The sequence below is a fragment of the Dendrobates tinctorius genome, unplaced genomic scaffold (genome assembly GCF_039654945.1).
Source record: "Dendrobates tinctorius isolate UK_male_01 unplaced genomic scaffold, ASM3965494v1 ptg000232l, whole genome shotgun sequence".
NCBI lineage: Eukaryota > Metazoa > Chordata > Amphibia > Anura > Dendrobatidae > Dendrobates > Dendrobates tinctorius.
Window position 1 is genome coordinate 15,777,419 of NW_027361899.1, and position 17,061 is coordinate 15,794,479.

Consider the following 17,061-nt stretch of genomic DNA (forward strand, 5'->3'; position numbering starts at 1 on the left):
GGGGCAGTATTATAGTAGTTATATTCTTGTACATAGGGGCAGTATTATAGTAGTAGTTATATTCTTGTACATAGGGGCAGTATTATAGTAGTTATATTCATGGTGGTCATGGGGGATTCCCTGTTGAGAGGAACAGAGGCCGCTATCTGCAGACCGAATATAACTTCAAGAGAAATGTGCTGTCTTCCAGGTGCAAAAATTAAAGATGTGTCTGACAGGATATCAGGACTCTTCAGACCTACAGATGACTACCCATTCCTGCTACTACATGTGGGGACAAATGACACCGCAAGAAATGACCTGGAAACCATCTGCAGAGACTTTGAAGACTTAGGCAAGAAAGTGAAAGAACTGGGAGCGCAGGTAGTCTTCTCTTCCATCCTCCCAGTGGATGGCCATGGACCAAGGAGGTGGAATAAGATTCTGCAGGTGAACAACTGGCTACGTCGATGGTGCCGTCAGCAACGATTTGGATTTCTGGATCACGGAGTGAACTACTTATACGATGGACTACTTGCTAGAGATGGGGTGCACCTTACGAAGACTGGAAAGCATGTATTTGGAAGTCGCCTTGCTACACTTGTAAGGAGAGCTTTAAACTAGAACAACATGGGAAGGGAAGCAAAAGACCAGAAAAAGCCATACACCTGACAAATGCTATTGAGAACTCTGCTAATAGAAGTGGAAAGGAAGAACAAAGACGAAAGAATCTAATTAATAAAAATATTGGAGAAAGAGAAACCAATCACAAACTAAAATGTTTCTATACTAATGCACAAAGCATGGGCAACAAACAAGGAGAATTGGAACTACTAACACAGGAAAAGAAATATGATGTCATTGGAATCACTGAAACTTGGTGGGACGATACACATGATTGGAATACAAGACTAGAAGGATACAACTTATTTGCAAGAAACAGACTTGATAAACGAGGAGGGGGTGTTGCATTGTATGTTAGAAACGCGTATATCTGCACAGAGATTGAAGCTTCAGAGACTGGGAGTTCTGTGGAAACTGTTTGGGTAAGAATACAAGGACAGAACAATGGAAAGGACACCATTGTAGGCATTTACTACAGGCCGCCTGTGCAAGCTGAAGATATGGATGAACTCTTTATGCATCAAATGGCCAAGTTCTCCAAAAAATATGACATAGTTGTCATGGGAGATTTCAACTATCCAGACATTTGTTGGGAATCTCTCTCAGGCAAAACTAACAGGTCAAGGAAATTCTTATCCTCTCTTGCTGACAACTTTATCTTCCAAAAGGTAGGGGAGAAAACAAGGGGAACTGCTACCTTGGATCTAATCCTTATAAACAGGGAGGAAATGGTTGAGGAGGTAAAAGTGGCTGGAACCCTAGGAGGTAGCGACCATGCTATTTTAGAATTTTGGATAACTAGAGGCGGAAGACCTGTGAAGACTCAGACGTCAAGGTTAGATTTCAGAAAGGCAGATTTTAAGGGATTCAGAAAGAGAATTGGAGGGATCCAATGGCTGGATATCCTTAAAGACAAAAATGTCCAGGAAGGATGGGAAATCTTGAAAAATGAAATTCTCAAAGCACAGTTGTTAACAATTCCGAAAAGAGGGAAGAATAGGAAGCATTTAAGGAAACCAGGATGGGTGAACACAGAACTTAAGCACATGCTAAAAAGGAAGAAAAAAATGTTTATAAAATGGAAAGAGGGAGGCATATCTAAAGAAGAATATAATGCTGTCTGCAGAATCTGCAGGGCACAAATCAGATTATCTAAAGCTGAAAATGAATTGAGGCTTGCAAGAGATGTCAAAAGCAATAATAAAGGATTTTGGGGATATGTCAAAAGTAAAAGAAAAGTCAAAGATGCTATAGGATTTTTACAGGATGAAAATGATGAAATGGTAAGACAGGATGTTGAGAAGGCTGAACTTTTAAATTCCTATTTTGCATCTGTTTTCTCTCAGAAAGGAAATGTAACACCAACTGTTATTCACTGTCCTATTGAGGGAATAGAAGAATCCAGGATATCTATAAACAGAAAGATAGTGAGGAAACACTTAGCTAACCTAAATGAATTCAAGTCTCCAGGTCCAGATGAATTACACCCCAGAGTACTGAAGGAGATAGCAGAAGAAATTTCTGAACCACTCTCCATAATCTTTGAAAATTCTTGGAGAACAGGAGAAGTGCCAGAAGACTGGAGAAGAGCAAATGTTGTTCCTATCTTCAAAAAGGGGAAGAAGGTGGACCCAGGCAACTATAGGCCGGTGAGTCTGACTTCTATACCAGGAAAGATCTTTGAACAAATTATTAAACAACATTTAAGTCAATACCTGGATAAGAATGAAGTGATCAAACAGAGTCAGCATGGGTTTGTAACTAATAAGTCATGTCAGACTAACTTAATTTCCTTCTATGACGGTATCACTGATTGGGTGGATCAAGGAAATGCTGTAGATATAGTATATCTTGACTTCAGCAAAGCATTTGACAAAGTCTCTCATACAATCCTTATTGAAAAAATGACTAAGTATGGAATGGACAAGGCAACTGTTAGGTGGATTCATAGCTGGCTTAGTGATCGGACCCAAAGAGTGGTCGTAAATGGCTGCACATCCAGTTGGAAGAATGTCTCAAGTGGGGTACCACAGGGCTCTGTCCTGGGCCCTGTATTGTTCAACATCTTTATCAACGATTTAGATGAAGGAATTGAGGGTAAACTGATTAAATTTGCTGATGACACAAAGCTAGGAGGGATAGCTAATACTAGAGAAGAGAGAGAGAGGATTCAAAAAGATTTAAATAAACTGGAGAAGTGGGCAGTAACTAACAGAATGGTTTTTAACAGGGAGAAATGCAAAGTACTACATCTGGGCAATAAAAATGAAAAAAGCATATATAGAATGGGAGGAATAGGGCTAAGTGACAGCACATGTGAAAAAGACTTGGGTATACTAATAGATCACAGACTGAATATGAGTCAACAGTGTGATGCAGCAGCAAAAAAGGCAAATGCAATTCTAGGATGTATTAACAGAAGCATACAGTCTAGATCACGTGAAGTCATTATTTCCCTCTACTCCTCTTTGGTCAGACCTCATCTGGAATATTGTGTCCAGTTTTGGGCACCACATTTTAAAAAAGACATCAACAAACTGGAGCAAGTTCAGAAAAGAGCGACCAGAATGGTGACCGGTCTGCAAACCCTGTCTTATGAGGAAAGGTTGCAGGATTTGGGAATGTTTAGTTTGCAAAAGAGAAGACTGAGAGGAGACTTAATAGCTGTCTACAAATATCTAAAGGGCTGTCACATTGTAGAAGGATCAACTTTATTCTCATTTGCACAAGGAAAGACTAGAAGCAATGGGATGAAACTGAATGGGAGGAGACACAGATTAGATATTAGAAAAAACTTTTTGACAGTTAGAGTGATCAATGAGTGGAACAGGCTGCCACGAGAAGTGGTGAGTTCTCCTTCAATGGAAGTCTTCAAACAGAGGCTGGACAGACATCTGACTGGGATGATTTAGCGAATCCTGCTTTGAGCAGGGGGTTGGACCAGATGGCCCAGGAGGTCCCTTCCAACTCTACGATTCTATTCTTGTACATAGGGGCAGTATTATAGTAATTAAATTCTTGTACATAGAGGCAGTATTATAGTAGTTATATTCTTGTACATAGGAGCAGTATTATAGTAGTTATACGAGTATTCTTGTACATAGGAGCAGTATTATAGTAGTTATATTCTTGTACATAGGGGCAGTATTATAGTAGTTATATTCTTGTACATAGGGGCAGTATTATAGTAGTTATATTCTTGTACATAGGGAGCAGTATTATAGTAGTTATATTCTTGTACATAGGGGCAGTATTATAGTAGTTATATTCTTCTACATAGGGGGCAGTATTATAGTAGTTATATTCTTGTACATAGTGGCAGTATTATAGTAGTTATATTCTTGTACTTGGGGCAGTATTATAGTAGTTATATTCTTGTACATAGGGGCAGTATTATAGTAGTTATATTCTTGTACATAGGGGCAGTATTATAGTAGCTATATTCTTGTACATAGGGGCAGTATTATAGTAGTTATATTCTTGTACATAGGGGCAGTATTATAGTAGTTATATTCTTGTACATAGGGGCAGTATTATAGTAATTAAATTCTTGTACATAGAGGCAGTATTATAGTAGTTATATTCTTGTACATAGGAGCAGTATTATTAGTAGTTATATTCTTGTACATAGGGGCAGTATTATAGTAGTTATATTCTTGTACATAGGGGGCAGTATTATAGTAGTTATACGAGTATTCTTGTACATAGGAGCAGTATTATAGTAGTTATATTCTTGTACATAGGGGCAGTATTATAGTAGTTATATTCTTGTACATAGGGGCAGTATTATAGTAGTTATATTCTTGTACATAGGGGCAGTATTATAATAGTTATATTCTTGTACATAGGGGGCAGTATTATAGTAGTTATATTCTTGTACATAGGGGCAGTATTATAGTAGTTATATTCTTGTACATAGGGGCAGTATTATAGTAGTTATATTCTTGTACATAGGGGCAGTATTATAGTAGTTATATTCTTGTACATAGGGGCAGTATTATAATAGTTATATTCTTGTACATAGGGGGCAGTATTATAGTAGTTATATTCTTGTATATAGGGGCAGTATTATAGTAATTATATTCTTGTACATAGAGGCAGTATTATAGTAGTTATATTCTTGTACATAGGAGCAGTATTATTAGTAGTTATATTCTTGTACATAGGGGCAGTATTATAGTAGTTATACGAGTATTCTTGTACATAGGAGCAGTATTATAGTAGTTATATTCTTGTACATAGGGGCAGTATTATAGTAGTTATATTCTTGTACATAGGGGCAGTATTATAGTAGTTATATTCTTGTACATAGGGGTAGTATTATAGTAGTTATATTCTTGTATATAAGGGGCAGTATTATAGTAGTTATATTCTTGTACATAAGGGGCAGTATTATAGTAGTTATATTCTTGTACATAGTGGCAGTATTATAGTAGTTATATTCTTGTACTTGGGGCAGTATTATAGTAGTTATATTCTTTTACATAGGGGCAGTATTATAGTAGTTATATTCTTGTACATAGGGGGCAGTATTACAGTAGTTATATTCTTGTACATAGGGGCAGTATTATAGTAGTTATATTCTTGTGCATAGGAGGCAGTATTATAGTAGTTATATTCTTGTACATAGGAGCAGTATTATAGTAGTTATATTCTTGTGCATAGGAGGCAGTATTATAGTAATTATAGTCTTGTACATAGGAGCAGTATTATAGTAGTTTCAGTATATTCTTGCACATAGGAGGTTGTAACTTAGTAATAATAATATATGCTCTTGTACTTAAGAATAGTATTTTTCTAGTTATTATTTGGGTAGTTGTCTTTGGTTAGTGGTATTTTGAAATTTAAAAAGTGCTATTAGCAAGAAAATTGTAATGATCACTGTTTTTCACCATTTCTCTTGGACTTTTGTTCATACCTTACAGAAAGCAAATCCAATAGGTAACCATGGAGGATTGTATTTCCTTTCATTGCTGATACTCTGCATGAGAGCCACGGTCACATTGTATCCCCTCTTTGTCCCTTGCGGCTCAGGAACAGTGATCGTGTATTGGGGATTTTTCCACATATCATCTGAATAGAAAAGAGACACGTTTATTTTCCTGTAGAGACAGCATGAGAGAAATGAGAGGACTAAGGCTGGTTTCACATTAGCGCATTTTCAGCGCGCGCACGGCCGGGGGTAGCTCCGCCCCCGATCCGGCTCTCTGCCCGGCGTGCCCGCCCCTTCCTTGTAGCGCCGCCTCCTAGCGGACAGCGGCGCCTGCGATCGGCGCACCCTATCTTTAGCATAGGGTGCGCCGATCGTGCGCAGGCCGTGCGCTAGTTGCGCTTTGACCTGCGCTGCGCACTTTTGACGGTGCGCCGTGCGCGCCAAAATCAAACTTTTCGGATTTTGGCGCGCACGGCGCACCGTCAAAAGTGCGCAGCGCAGGTCAAAGCGCAACTAGCGCACGGCCTGCGCACGATCGGCGCACCCTATGCTAAAGATAGGGTGCGCCGATCGCAGGCGCCGCTGTCCGCTAGGAGGCGGCGCTACAAGGAAGGGGCGGGCACGCCGGGCAGAGAGCCGGCTCGGGGGCGGAGCTACCCCCGGCAGTGCGCGCGCTGAAAATGCGCTAATGTGAAACCAGCCTAAGTTCAGGGTAAAAAAAAGTTTATTGGTAATATATATATAATGTGTAATTAACGGAGATCACATTGGATCCCTATTGATCCCTGCAAAGATCGCTCAGCCCTGCCCTGCATACATGCTCTGGTCCGCCACTGATGTTATGGACATTGAAATAATGTGCGACAAACCTATAGAGCCACATCCACCGGCAGTGCTGCCCCGCACCCACTGGTTGTAGTAGCTGGTGGTCTCCCAGACGTACTGGGGGTTTCCAAAATCCAAGAAAGTTGGTGTGTGGTTACAGATGTTCACTTGGACAAAGTATTGCATGAAATCTTTGCAAGACATCCTAAGGATAAGAAATTAACCCAAGTTTAAACAGGCGACACACGTTACATCTACAACACAAGAGGCGTCATCAGCGAATAGTGAATAATGTATTAAAAGGGAAATGGTCAACTGATTCCCGCTGCCTAAACCGCAGGTAACATCAATCAGAGACTACGTTTTAGAAGGGGCCGATATCATCTTCACAGTATTGTATGTAAGCTGCCTTAAGGTCTGGGCTACTCTGCGACTCTTTGTAGCCCTACTGATTTTAACCTTTCACCTTCGGCTCAGTCCGCTGCAGCTGTCCTTAAGGCTGAGTTCACACGTGGCGTTTTTTCGTGTTTTCGCGGCGGTTTTAACCGCGCAATTTTGCCACGAAAACGCAAAAAATAAGCATCCCATGCATTCCTATGGGATTCCGCAATGCTGTGCTAATGCTGCGGTTTTTACCGCGACGTCATCGCGGTAATTGTCGCAAAGGATTACTGGGACCGGGAGCGTGGAGAGAGGCGGGAAGGCTGCGCGGGATGTCGGAAGGTGAGAATAACAATATATTTTTTTTTATTATTATTTTTTACATTCTATATTTTACTATTGATGCCGCAAAGGCATAGTGTTTGATGAGTGTCACCAATCTGTCAATCAGTTCTCCAAGCGATGCTACAGATCGCTTGGAAAATGCTAGCAATTCTGCAAGCTAATTACGCTTGCAAAATGAAAGTTTTTCCCGGGAAAATCGCGGGAATTTAAAATGCAATTTTCCCACGTTATGGAATTCCGGAAATCTCGCGGTAATTTCCGCGAGAGTTCCGCTACGTGTGCACATAGCCTAATAGTTAAAATGAATTTGTAGTGCTACAAAACGTCACAGTGTAGCCCGCTCCTAAAGAGGAGCTTTCTCATATAAATGAGAAAAACAGGAACAACTAATAAAGTTATGGCTCTCCGAATATGGTGACGCAATTATTTTATTTATAAGTTTTTTTACATTTTATTTTTAAAGACGACCTTTCACCAGTTTGAGCACCATAAACCGGCCACATCATGGAGCAGCAGAGCTGAATAAAACACCTTTTTAAAAAATTATTTTCCTTTTCTACGTTGGCTTGTAAAGATTTTCACTACACCCAGGGGCAACACACGAAAGAGCACATAACGACCATAAGTCCCAGATTAAAATATAATATTTATTAGTATAACAAGATAAAAATTGAAGAAAGGCATCAATATATTGGAAAAAAAAGTTCTTTTGCATATGCTGAAAAAATTGGAGCAATCCCAACCAGATATAGGGCATACCATTCACATAAGAGTGCAAAAAAAATGGTGTAAAAAAAATTGTTAATTGCAATGCTGTGCATATGAGATAGGTGACAAATAACAACAGTGTAACTTAAATATAATTATATATACAACTCTATAAAGTGCATCATAAAACATTAAGTAAAGTGCAGTGCAATATAGTGGAAGACCAGTAGGTGTCAGTAAATCGGTATGTCTATGCAGACAATACAAATATTATTGAGAGACACAGAAAGTGTCAATATATAGCTTGCATGTCCGCTGATCAGGACAAAAAGCAGTGCAGCGTAGAAAGAATTATGGAATAAAGGAAATAGCTTACTGTGACGAACAGCCCACCGCTGCCACCACTATGTCACAATCCCACCACTGACACGGGTGTATCAGCGGACGGAGGGACGCGACACACTGCCGGCACACGGCTATCATAGGCACAGTGGGGGCTTATCTTAGTTATCCCACCACTGGCACCATGTGACAAAAATATCCAGCAAGCTAATCTCGCTCTAACAATTTGCCGCAGGGGGGTTATTTTGGATGCCCCACCACTGCTAACAATCTTCTATGAACTGCGGGGATTTATGTATATCCTACTTTCTCAGTTCCACTTTGGAACTCGCAGCTCTCCAGCGCCCCCCTTACCCTCAGGTCGGTCAGGGAACTGCACCTAGGATAATTAGTCGCCGGACGGGCTGCTTGTTGTGGACCGGCAGTTAGGCTACTGCAGTAAAGGAATTATCAATGCTGTGGCCGCAGCCCCTCATTCAGCAATATAAGACCCTTCTGGACTGCCAACTAGCCACAACAACCGTACATAACGCATTGCCACCAGTCACGGTTTACTTAATTCACAGAGTTAATTAAGAGGGTCCATGGCAAACCCCTTGAATTAGTAGCGATTATCTAAAAGAGGCGCTTAGTTTAGATGATGATTGGCTGAGTGGAGTTAACAGACTAATTATTAAATCATTTATTCCCCGAAAAAGTAGGGCAGTGGTTATACAGATAAAAGGTGCTATAAAATTGAGACGATAGATATGTACAATACAAATATAACAAAGGGATTAAAGGCCGAAAGCAATTACACTCACGGTTGCATATTGTTCCTTAGGCAGACCATGCGGCTAAGGGGGGGAAGGAGAAGGCGGAGCCACACGTCTCCACTCATCTGGGTTCTGCTCAGCACGAGGACTGGAGCTCTTCTGACCTCCCTGTACGGGAGGGGTACCTTATAGCCCCGGGTGTGTGACATCACTGAAAGGGGCAGTCTGGAGAGTCCCACCTCCCTTACTCTCTAGGTAGAAATCTTACTAAAACTTATAATAATCATAACTTAGCGAGGGAAGCTCGCACAAACACATATTTGGTATGATTGGATGTAATTTACCGAATAGGATCCGAAAACACCGAACATGCCATAACTGTGACATTCTATTTGGGAGTACTCCATAATTCAGTCTGAGAACTACGCAAAAGGCACCATAGCGAAGCTGGGACCGCTCAGATCACGGAAATATGACTATTATTCCTCTGTCATGTATGGTTTTTGCAATGTGACTTGTTTTAATACTTCCCATATTGTTCCCAGCCTGTGTTTTTCTGAACAAAGAGATCTTTTCAACCTGCTGTGCTTCGAGAGGAAGTTGTTGGTTTCAAGTTTCACAGGCTCTGCACATGAAGACACTGGTATGTGTGTGTGAAGAGTTGTGGGCGAAAAGAGGAGGGGGGAAAGCTGCAGCTCCATACCAGGCTGACAGTTTACAATGTCATAGAATGCCGGATTTTCTAGAAAGTTCCAACAGGCAACATCATATTTTGCAGACATTGTATATCACACTTACAATGTATACTGCTCCTGGTCTCCTGGGATAGACGCCCTGCCCCAATGCGCGTTTCGACACTAAGCCTTCATCAGGGCATAAATCCCAGGAGACCAAGAGCAGTATACATTGTAAGCTATTTCCTTCATTCCATAATTCTTTCTACGCTGCACTGCTTTTTATGCTGGTCAGCGGACATGCAAGCTATATATTCCTGTAATGAGTCAGTGACATGCCTGTGATCTCTGCTCCCACTGTGTACAGTACAGCAGAGCTGGATGATATTACAAACACTTCTAGCTTTCATCTCACAGCAGTCAGTTTGGGGAAGGTCGAGTACAGCAGGGTTTTGTGTCATTACAAATACTTTTAGCAGCTGTCATCTTACACCAGTCCATGTAATGGGTGGGAGAGTAAAGCAGAGCTGAGCTATCAGTCATCTTTAGCAGCTTCCATCTCAGGGCAATCATTGTGGGAGGCTGTGGGATACAGCACACCTGACAGGAGCTGCAAGGAGTGTTTGTAATGACACATAGCCCTGCTTTACTCCCACACTGACTGCCATAATATCAATGCTCCTAGAGGTGTTCCGAATAGCACACAGCTCTGCAGTACTCTACACAGTAGGTGCAGAGATCATGGTGGAGAGCAGTGCTGTCTGTCATTACAGATCTCAAACAGAAATCTTTTTGTAAGCTTCTCTGGGGGAGTATTATTTATGTATGACGCCTCCTGCTTGTGAATAGTCATACCATCAAAGAGACAAATCTGTGATAATGCCCAGCTGGACGTATCATACATGAAAATCTAAACTTTACAAGGTAATATTTTCACTATAGAGAAGAGAAATAAAATAATATTTTCTTTCTTTTCCATGGTGTGACTAGTTTAATATCCTCAGACTGGTGAAAGGTCCTCTTTAGTATGAAGAGGTCAGTCCACGTGACATAGGCCTTTTAATTCTGCGAGTGTTACATAATCTAAACCAAAACGTTATTAATCCTAAGACTGAATGAAGGAATCTATTCTTTAAAAATAAACATACCAAAATTCTCCATCATTCCTGTCAATGTTCAATTTCTTCCTGATCTCTGACCGGACCCTGTCCCATTCAGGTGCTCTAGAAGAAAGGAATATTTTATGCACAGACAAAAACAAGGTAGTTTTACTTCAAAACTGTTTTGGGATTTACCAAATTTGACCACTAGGTAGTTCATGAGTACTTTACTGATGTTCTGCACTTTAGCACACCAAGAGGACAGCTGTGGAATTGCAAGTGCTGCACATAATTTTTATTACAAGAAAATACTATATATGCACTAACAAAAGTCTCAAAATAAATGATATACGCTACAGATGTTGCAGTGCTGAGTCCGTTGGAAAATTGAATTTGTCATGACACTCATCAAGCAATGTTCTTTTAAAAGTCAGGTGTATCTGCTGTACTATGTCTGACCACTGGGAGTGCTGTAATGAGAAAACATCAATTCAGGCACGTCATGCAAGATTCTACAGTGCCTTCTGGGTTAGTACGCTGTCTCACCCACTGCCTTCTGTCTCCTTCCCTGGTGATTGCCCTGGATGGTTTGCCTTAGCGCTCTCTGCAGACAGTGCTCACTCCAGGCTAAACAGCGCTGTCAATCACCAATAAGGTGGAGGGGCATGCAGCACTACTGGAGTGAAATTGCTCAAAAATGTGGACACATTTTGAAATGTTGCAAATGATGAATTAAGCTAAAATATCTGGACAAAACAGATGACCCTAAATTACCAAAAAAAGAAAAAACTGAGTAAAATTAACTTTAAAAAAAGAGCTAATTAAATAATGAAAGCGGTGAAAACATAAAAGTCATTAACAGAACCAGAAAAAAGTCCGAAAGATAATGATAAATAGGGGACAAAGTATATTAGAAAGTTGGAAAACTTTTCAGTTATACTGCTTCATTATTACTGTATAAAACCAAAAGTGTCTCAAGTATGACTTTAGTAGAATCTGTCGACAAGTTTTTACTATGTGATCTCGGAGCGCCATGAAGTAGGGGCAGAGACCCCGATTCTTGCGATGTGTCACTGACTGAGCTGTGTTTTGCAGTTTTAATACAATCAGTGTTTTATCAGCAGGTGATTATCACTACCGGACAACTGGCCTCAAGCCTCCTAGTCCAGCCATGCTCTTGGCCCTTATTAGCAGCTACCTCCCTATGAACAATGTACACAGAAAGCAGGCTATACACAGCTCCACAACGGAGCTCTGCCAGATCCGCAGCAGAGAAAGTCAACATAGCAGGAATCAGGGTCTCCGCACCTACCTCAAGCTGGTGTCATATATACAGCAAAACCCTTCTGACAGATTCCTTTAAGCCTCATGAAATTGTCCCATTAGTGTAGAATGACCCCATGCATTGTGGGGTGGTGCTTACCCATCGCTCCAGCGTCCGTTCCATTCTCCTTGCCCCCAAGGATTCCAAACACGAACAATGTCTTCTAACCTGTTGTTATATTCAATCTGTGGGGAAATAAATGACATTTTTTCTATCAGTTTTAGTAATGAACCCTCTTCCATGTTAGGTGCTTTGATATCTCATAGAGGTGGCACTGTGATCAGCGACTCCAGCTTCACAGCGCTGTCAGCTGGAGGTAGCAGGTTGTCCTAAATATAGTGGAGCGTAGAGAAGGAACGTACTCTGGGCACCAAGATCCAGAATAGTCATATGTGACACTGACAGTTTTAAATCCCTTGTGTGTCGTTTTTATGGATACAGATTAAACAATTATTGGCTTTTATTTACCTTGGTTGTGCCGTATCTTCCGTCACCCCCCGGGTCATGGCATGGCAATGTAAGATCTGTAACTGCCCAGCGCCCTCCACCCATCACTTGTCATGTAGCAGCTGTGCACACGTTGCGGATTTGTTGCATTTCCGCAGCGTTTTTTCCGCGCAGAAATCCTCCAAAAACGCTATGGATTGCTTAAGCAATGTTAATCAATGGCATTCCTGAAGTGTTGTGCACATGCTGCGGAAATTTCCGTCCTTATTTGCAGCGTTTTATTTTCCGCAGCATCTCAATTCTTTTTTTCTTTTTCACCCACTGACTTCCATTGAGTCAGTCAAATCTGCAGCAAAAACGCAGGTGTAAAAAGGTTTGCGGATTTGCTGCAGATTTGCTGCCAAAAACGATGCAGAATTGTCAAAGGAAATGATGTCAGAAGGAAGAAAAGGGTGTGAGTGGAGAATATGTGTGCGACTGTCTGTGTCTGTCTGCGGGTGTGTGTACGGGTGTGTACCGATGCGACAAACAGCCCACAGTGATTGCACTTAGGTGTCGTCTGATGGGACTGCTACTCGCATCTGGCTAAGTCTACTGTTACATATAACAGAGACAGCATGAGCCGAGGGTGGGAGAATAGTCTCATCATCCGGTGCCTGAGTTCATTTGTTAAAAAAAAATCAAAATACTGACATAACCACATACAATATACATACTCACCGAACACCTAATCCCCGACGCCCGCATCACCTGCAAGCAATCAAAAATAATAAACCAACATATACTCCCTGTCTGCCGTAGTCCATTTAATACCGAGTGTCCCACAGTGATCTGACTCGGCTGCCGGCGATACACTGGCAGGAGGTAATTGCTCCCGCAATATATCACTGAGCCGCCGTGAAAGTTCACCGGAGTACATCGGCTGATCAGCTCTGGTGCTCCCACTTATGGCACCACTGCATGAGAAAGTTCTCACACAGCTGTAGTGCCGTAAGTCAGAGCACCGGATCTGATGAACTCCAGTGAACTCTTACAGCAGCGCAGTGATACACTGCGGGAGCGATCACCTCCTGTCAATGTATCGCCGGAGGCCGGGTAGAGTGGTCACATGTCCCAATGTGACTGTTCTACATGTGAGATCGCAGTGGGACACTCGGTATTAAATAGACAAATAGACTACGTCGGACAGGATAGTATTATATGTTGGTTTATTATTTTTTTCTTGTTGCAGGAGACGAGGGTGTCAGGGATTAGGCGTTCAGTAAGTATGGTTAACTAAGATTCCATAAAGGAGTCTGTGTGATTATTTCAAATAAAAGACTTTATTCTGGCTGTGTCTTTATTTACCATATAACTATAGGATTAGTACTGGATAGGTGTCTTATAGACGCCTCTCCGTTACTAACCTGTGGGCTTGATGTCACCTGACAATACAAAGGTGACATCAATTCCACAAATATAAACCCCACTTGCCACTGCTACAGGGCAACTGTTAAGAGCGAAGCTGAGTGTCAGAATTGGCGCATCTATATGAGTCGACATTTCTCGGGCGGCTGAGAGTAGATGTTTTTAGCCTGGGGAGGCCCCTTCCAAGATTATTAATATCAGCCCACAGCTGTCTGCCTAGCCTTTGTGGATTCGACTTTATAGGTGGACCCCAAGTCAATTTTTTTCTGGGGTTCCCCTGTAAACTAGCCAGTAAAGGATAACAAACAGCTGTGAGTTGATATTCATAGCCTGTGAACCTTTACAGTAGTTATATTCTTGTACATAGGAGCAGTATTATAGTAGCTATATTCTTGTACATAGGAGCAGTATTATAGTAGATATATTCTTGTACATAGGGGCAGTATTATAGTAGTTATATTCTTGTACATAGGGGCAGTATTATAGTAGTTATATTCTTGTACATAGGGAGCAGTATTATAGTAGCTATATTCTTATACATAGGGGGCAGTATTATAGTAGCTATATTCTTGTACTTAGGGGCAGAATTATAGTAATATTCTTGTACGTAGGAGCAGTATTATAGTAGTTATATTCTTGTACATAGGAGCAGTATTATAGTAGTTATATTCTTGTACATAGGAGCAGTATTATAGTAGTTATATTCTTGTACATAGGGAGCAGTATTATAGTAGCTATATTCTTATACATAGGGGGCAGTATTATAGTAGCTATATTCTTGTACTTAGGGGCAGAATTATAGTTATATTCTTGTACGTAGGAGCAGTATTATAGTAGTTATATTCTTGTACATAGGAGCAGTATTATAGTAGTTATATTCTTGTACATAGGAGCAGTATTATAGTAGTTATATTCTTGTACATAGGGGGCAGTATTATAGTAGTTATATTCTTGTACATAGAGGGCAGTATTATAGTAGTTATATTCTTGTACATGGGGCAGTATTATAGTAGTTATATTCTTGTACATAGGGGCAGTATTATAGTAGTTATATTCTTGTACATGGGGCAGTATTATAGTAGTTATATTGTACTGCTGTCAGTTCACTGTGACTTGGACCCATTGAGCTTTTTATAGTTTCTCAGTTTTATAGGCTTTTCAAAAAACAATTTAGTTGCTGTTGTCCAATTTGCATTGAAATCGTTCCAACTTTACTGAATTTATTATTGTTTCTCTGCAAACAGCTTGTTGTTTTAGTGAAACCATATTCGGTTATTTGATATTGTTATAAGAACAATGTGTGGCTTATCCACTGAAACTGGCGGTGAGTTAAATTTGGTTGCCAGAAAATTGGAAAACAAACTTTCATCTTTTTTTCTAGCAATATATTGTTACATAATAAAAATATGGCATCTTAAGCCAATTTCATGTTATAAACTCTGTGAACTATGCCTACAAAAATGCTGTATTGTCTTACTGTTTGTTTTGTAACTGTGCAATACATAGGAAGCAGTATTATAGTAGTTATATTCTTGTACACAGGAGCAGTATTATAGTTGTTATATTCTTGTACATAAGAGCAGTATTATAGTAGTTATATTCTTGTACATAGGGGCAGTATTATAGCAGTTATATTCTTGTACATAGGAGGCAGTATTATAGTAGTTATATCCTTGTACATATGGAGCAGTATTATAGTAGTTATATTCTTGTACATAGGAGCAGTATTATAGTAGTTATATTCTTGTACATAGGGGCAGTATTATAGTAGTTATATCCTTGTACATATGGAGCAGTATTATAGTAGTTATATTCTTGTACATAGGAGCAGTATTATAGCAGTTATATTCTTGTACATAGGGGCAGTATTATAGTAGTTATATCCTTGTACATATGGAGCAGTATTATAGTAGTTATATTATTGTACATAGGAGCTGTATTATAGCAGTTATATTCTTGTACATAGGGGCAGTATTATGGTAGCTATATCCTTGTACATATGGAGCAGTAATATAGTAGTTATATTCTTGTACATAGGGACAGGATTATAGTAGTATTCTTGTACTTAGGAGCAGTATTATAGTTGTTATATTCTTGTACATAGGGGCAGTATTATAGCAGTTATATTCTTGTACATAGGAGCAGTATTATAGTTGTTATATTCTTGTACATAGGGGCAGTATTATAGCAGTTATATTGTTGTACATAAAGGCAGTATTATAGTAGTTATATCCTTGTACATATGGAGCAGTATTATAGTAGTTATATTCTTTTACATAGGAGCAGTATTATAGACGTTATATTCCTGTACATAGGAGCAGCATTATAGTAGTTATATTCTTGCACATAGGAGCAGCATTATAGTAGTTATATTCTTGCACATAGGAGCAGTATTATAGTAGTTATATTCCTGTACATAGGAGCAGTATTATAGTAGTTATATTCTTGTACATAGGGGCAGTATTATTGTAGTTATATTCTTGTACATAGGTGCAGTATTATACTAGTTATATTCTTGTACATAGGGGCAGTATTATAGCAGTTATATTCTTGTACATAGGGGCAGTATTATAGTAATTATATTCTTGTAAATATGGAGCAGTATTATCGTAGTTATAATAAAGTATCTATATTCTTGTACATAGGGAGCAGTATTATCGTAGTTATAATCTTGTACATAGGGGGCAGTATTATAGTAGTTATATTCTTGTACATAGGAGCAGTTTTATAGTAGTTATATTCTTGTACATAGGGGCAGTATTATAGTACTTATATTCTTGTACAACGGAGCAGTATTATAGTTGTTATATTCTTGTACATAGGGACAGTATTAGTACTTATATTCTTGTACATAGGAGCAGTATTATAGTAGTTATATTCTTGTACATAGGAGCAGTATTATAGTAGTTATATTCTTGTATATAGGAGCAGTATTATAGTACTTATATTCTTGTACATAGGGGCAGTATTATAGTAGTTATATTCTTGTACATAGGAGCAGTTTTATAGTAGTTATATTCTTGTACATAGGGACAGTATTAGTACTTATATTCTTGTACATAGGAGCAGTATTATAGTACTTATATTCTTGTACATAGGGGGCAGTATTATAGTAGTTATATTCTTGTATATAGGGGCAGTATTATAGTAGTTATATTCTTGTATATAGGGGCAGTATTATAGTACTTATATTCTTGTACAACGGAGCAGTATTATA

At 39.7% G+C, this 17,061-nt stretch overlaps 1 protein-coding gene across 1 annotated transcript in view; it reads right to left on the reverse strand.

Annotated features, from left to right (window-relative positions):
- LOC141060083 (calpain-13-like) overlaps positions 1 to 17,061 on the reverse strand; it is a 134,437-nt gene that overhangs the window by 62,733 nt on the left and 54,643 nt on the right. The window contains 4 exon segments of the mRNA XM_073556360.1: positions 5,510 to 5,676; positions 6,406 to 6,566; positions 10,715 to 10,789; positions 12,090 to 12,175. Of these exon segments, the coding sequence (XP_073412461.1) occupies positions 5,510 to 5,676; positions 6,406 to 6,566; positions 10,715 to 10,789; positions 12,090 to 12,175 (489 nt within the window).